The 3,815-nt window shown below is 35.5% G+C and overlaps 1 protein-coding gene across 1 annotated transcript; it reads left to right on the forward strand.

Annotated features, from left to right (window-relative positions):
• The first annotated feature begins 2,025 nt into the window (after positions 1-2,025).
• On the forward strand, positions 2,026-3,198 carry LOC145675363 (E3 SUMO-protein ligase ZBED1-like). Its single transcript, XM_081745763.1, has one exon. The coding sequence runs from the start codon at positions 2,026-2,028 to the stop codon at positions 3,196-3,198; it is 1,173 nt and encodes a 390-aa protein (XP_081601889.1).
• Positions 3,199-3,815: the final 617 nt, after the last annotated feature.

Genomic DNA, 3,815 nt, shown 5'->3' on the forward strand with positions numbered 1-3,815 from the left:
TATTATTGGATCGGATTTGAGTTTAGCATTCCTTCGGTAGCAAAGTTATATGAGTCAGGAGCTACGAATTATCGTGAAATTCAAACCACTTGCGTTCCTGCCGGGAATCGGAGCCGGGTCTCCTATGCCAAAGTCCCGTATGCTACCCACATAGCCGTAAGTGATTTCTCTGTCTTCATTAGCCTAGAAGGCATAATATTTAAACGTTTTGGATTTCATATAATTTCAGTTCTTCCTCGATAGCCAATTCTGTCTTGAGACAAAGTAGATCAATCAAATATACTTATCTTTCCTTTTTCGAATTCTAACGAGGTTCTTGTAACTTGGACCACGTTCTAAGACTTTTGTTAGTTGAAACATCGTCTTTAGTTTTAGTTAGTTTAACCGTATGTCATTATACTCAACGTTTAATAAAATATCCCAGGATTTCTTCAATTTCTTTCGGGTGACCCTTGCCCTTCGCCCTGTACCATATGGAGTTGTGTATTAATGGAAACTACGGCTAAAAATAATAAACATTCCATTTCCCCCCAACTTCGATCCGACATTTTGTTCTCGAGTTATGGCTTTTTTTTTTGCATCTTCCGACAGATTTTTTGCTGGTCATAGTACCGAAAGGAAGTATTTGTACACCCAGGTTGGTCTATACTTTTTGTCTTATCTTGGTGTCAGGAATCTGCTCCCAAACGTTGTCAGTGTTGTTTTGAAACACTGTATATTTCTATATATTTATATCCTGTTTCTGATTAGCTCCTGTCTGCTAAGCACCTTCCAGTTTTCCCAAAACCAACCAAAAGTGAACTACATCCACTTCATCGTCCCCCCCCCATATTATTTCTTGTTGTATAGTACTTATTAAATATTTATATTGTAGTTGGCGGAAATTGAAAATAGTGATTAAAATATCTGGCTAAAATGCTAGCAGAGGAATTCTCTCTTTAGTGCAGAAATTCCCTCCTTGTATCTTACCGCCATTTTAGGCGAGAAGGGATTAGGCAAGATGTGAATTCCCATCTCACCTATAATAGCTTACATTCTTCTCTTGGAGATATCAGTGACTGATAAATCATTAGGTGAGATGGAATGGAATCTCCTTTTTTATGGAAGATATTTTTCCTTCTCTGATAACTTACTACAAGGATGCTGGTGACCAGAATGCCATCCATTTTCCCACCACCCTAATTTCAAGACAGCGGAAGTACGAACAAATCTCCTGAGGCAAATTTGTCAAAACAACTGTTACATGCATACCCACTTAGTGGCTTGATGAGTCAAATATTAATACACTAAAACAAATTTCAATGCTTATATTCATAATTACTTTGCTTTTGTCTTTAAAATAAGTTTATATTTTATTTGTTCATAGAATTACATTGTGATTTTTCTTAAACATAATATTGTGTCATTTTCTTTTTTAACAGTACCTTTGTGGAAGCTTCCTATTCGGGTAGTTCTGAAGATTTTCCTGGACCATCAGACTGTGTTGAGGCCACAAATATGTCAGAAGATACTACTGTGAAAGTTTCCTGTGAAACTGTCACCAATGACGAAACGCGTGATGATGTAATTAGAGTTCCTCAAACACACAATAAAAAGCGAACGTATGAACAAAGATCAATAGTAAAGTATCTTAAAAATAGCCGGCCGTGCACACCATAACATGAAAAAGAAATTGCGAAAAGGATTGCAAACATGATAGTAACAGATCTACTCCCAGGAAAGGGTTTTGGGAGTTAATGTCCTTTCTTGAACCAGATTGTAGCGTACCGTCTAGGCGGACACTATGGAGACGCTTGCAGCTTTTTTTATTCTGAACTGAAAGAGCAAGTACAACAGAGGCTACAAAAAGCAGAAGTAGTTGCTTTAACGACAGATATATGGACGTCTCGAGCAACAGATTCTTACATTACAGTGACATGTCATGCTCTGTATAGGAACTTCTGTACAGAAGATTTTGTTCTCAAGACAATTGAACTAGAAGAACGACATACAACTGAAAATGTAGCTAATGCTACTAAACTGTGAATGGAGGAATGGTGCATCAAAGACAAAGTAGTTGCATTAGTTCACGACAATGCATCGAATATGATTAATGCTGGACATTTGTTGCCGGTTTACAATGTATCATGTTTGGCACATACATTGCAGCGATCCATACTGACCAGTTTAGAGAAAAGCGAGGTAACAAATATAATTTCAATCTGTTGCAAAGTGGTAGGGCACTTCAAACATAGCACCACTGCTTCAGTCGCGCTTGAAAAGAAACAAGAAATTCTAAAGTTACCAAAGCATCGTCTTATTCAATATACAAAGACTCGCTGGAACAGTGTATATTCGATGATCGAACGGTTGCTGGAACAAAGAGAAGCAATAATTGCAGTGTTCTCTGATAGAAATGTCACTAAACCTATGGGTGCAAGGAATTTACAATTAACTGAAGACAAGTGGCAAATCATGGAAGATATCGTTCGAGTACTGAAGCCACTGCAAATGGCTACAACAGTTATGTGTGATCAAAAGTGTTCCATTTCTTTTGCTTTACCATTAGGCTATGGTCTTATTTCTAACCACCTGAAGGAATGTCCTTCAGATTCTGAAATTGTTAAGAACTTGAAATCTTCAATATCAGTTGACTTAGGAAAGCGTCTTCAGCTCGATGCATTATCCGATTCTGAATCATCAGATTTTTTGTCAAATAGTGTTCTGAAATGTTGCCTCTTAGCAACATTCTTGGACCCAAAGTACAAATCATTACCATTTCTGAATTTTAAAATGCAAACAAATATCCATAGATGGGTTCATGATATTTGCGTAGAATCTGAAGGATCAGAAGATGATTTATCACCGCAATCGTCCGGTGGGTCATCAGCATTATACTATTTGCTTGGAATATTTCCATCGTGTTCAAAAAGTCCTAATGTAACAGATGAGCTTACTCTTTATAAATCAGATCAGTGTCTTTCGCAAAGTGGCAACAGCCTTGAATGGTGGAAACTTAACGAACATCGGCTTCAAAAATTAGCATGTCTTGCTAAAAAAATGATGGTGATTTCAGCAACTTCAGTCGAATCTGAACGAGTATTTTCACTTGCTGGTAATATCGTTACTGCCAGTAGATCTAGACTTCTCCTTGAAAATGCAGATATATTAATATTTTTGAACAAAAATCTAAAAACTCTCGCTTGCAAACCGCAATAGGTTGGCACAAGTTGCACTGGTGAATTAAGTGTTATATTAAAAAACGCTACAAACGCTTAAAATGCAATATGCAAACACGATTTCACAATCAAACTCAACTCGTAAAATTTATGTTTAGTGAAAGTTTGATAGTTTTTCTTAAGCTATATTAATCAATACCATTTTAAGTTTTCTTTCGGTATATTTTTTTATGTTTCCTTTCTTGTTTTTAATTGATAGAATTCACTACCGTTTATCTAATAAAAGTCGTTGTCCTTGGGATTTATTTTATGTAGGTTTAGTTACTGGCGTAAGTAAAGCATTCAATTTTAGGTGAATGAATATAATTATTTGATATCTTTCTTCAGTTTTTGATAACATTCTATTATTTTCCAATTGAATGTTACTGAACATTTTTTAAATTGCTTCATTAAAAAAAACTACAATTGTTCGTTAACTTATAACTTTCGCAAAATATGGAAATTTGAAGCATTTAGTTTGATTGATGCTACTTAAGCAGTGTCGCAGATCGATAAATTTCGTCGATTTCTGCATTGAATTTTAAGTTTACATGGGACAAAGTATGTATAAAATATAGAATGAATACGGTATTTTTCATAAAGTACAAATTAAACCCA

This window comes from Thermobia domestica, chromosome 18 (genome assembly GCF_964235325.1).
Source record: "Thermobia domestica chromosome 18, izTheDome1.hap1.1, whole genome shotgun sequence".
NCBI classification, from domain to species: Eukaryota; Metazoa; Arthropoda; class Insecta; order Zygentoma; family Lepismatidae; genus Thermobia; species Thermobia domestica.

Excerpts from the sequence above, each read along its gene's own strand:
- LOC145675363 (XM_081745763.1), top strand. The coding sequence starts at position 2,026 with ATGGAGGAATGGTGCATCAAAGACAAAGTAGTTGCATTAGTTCACGAC.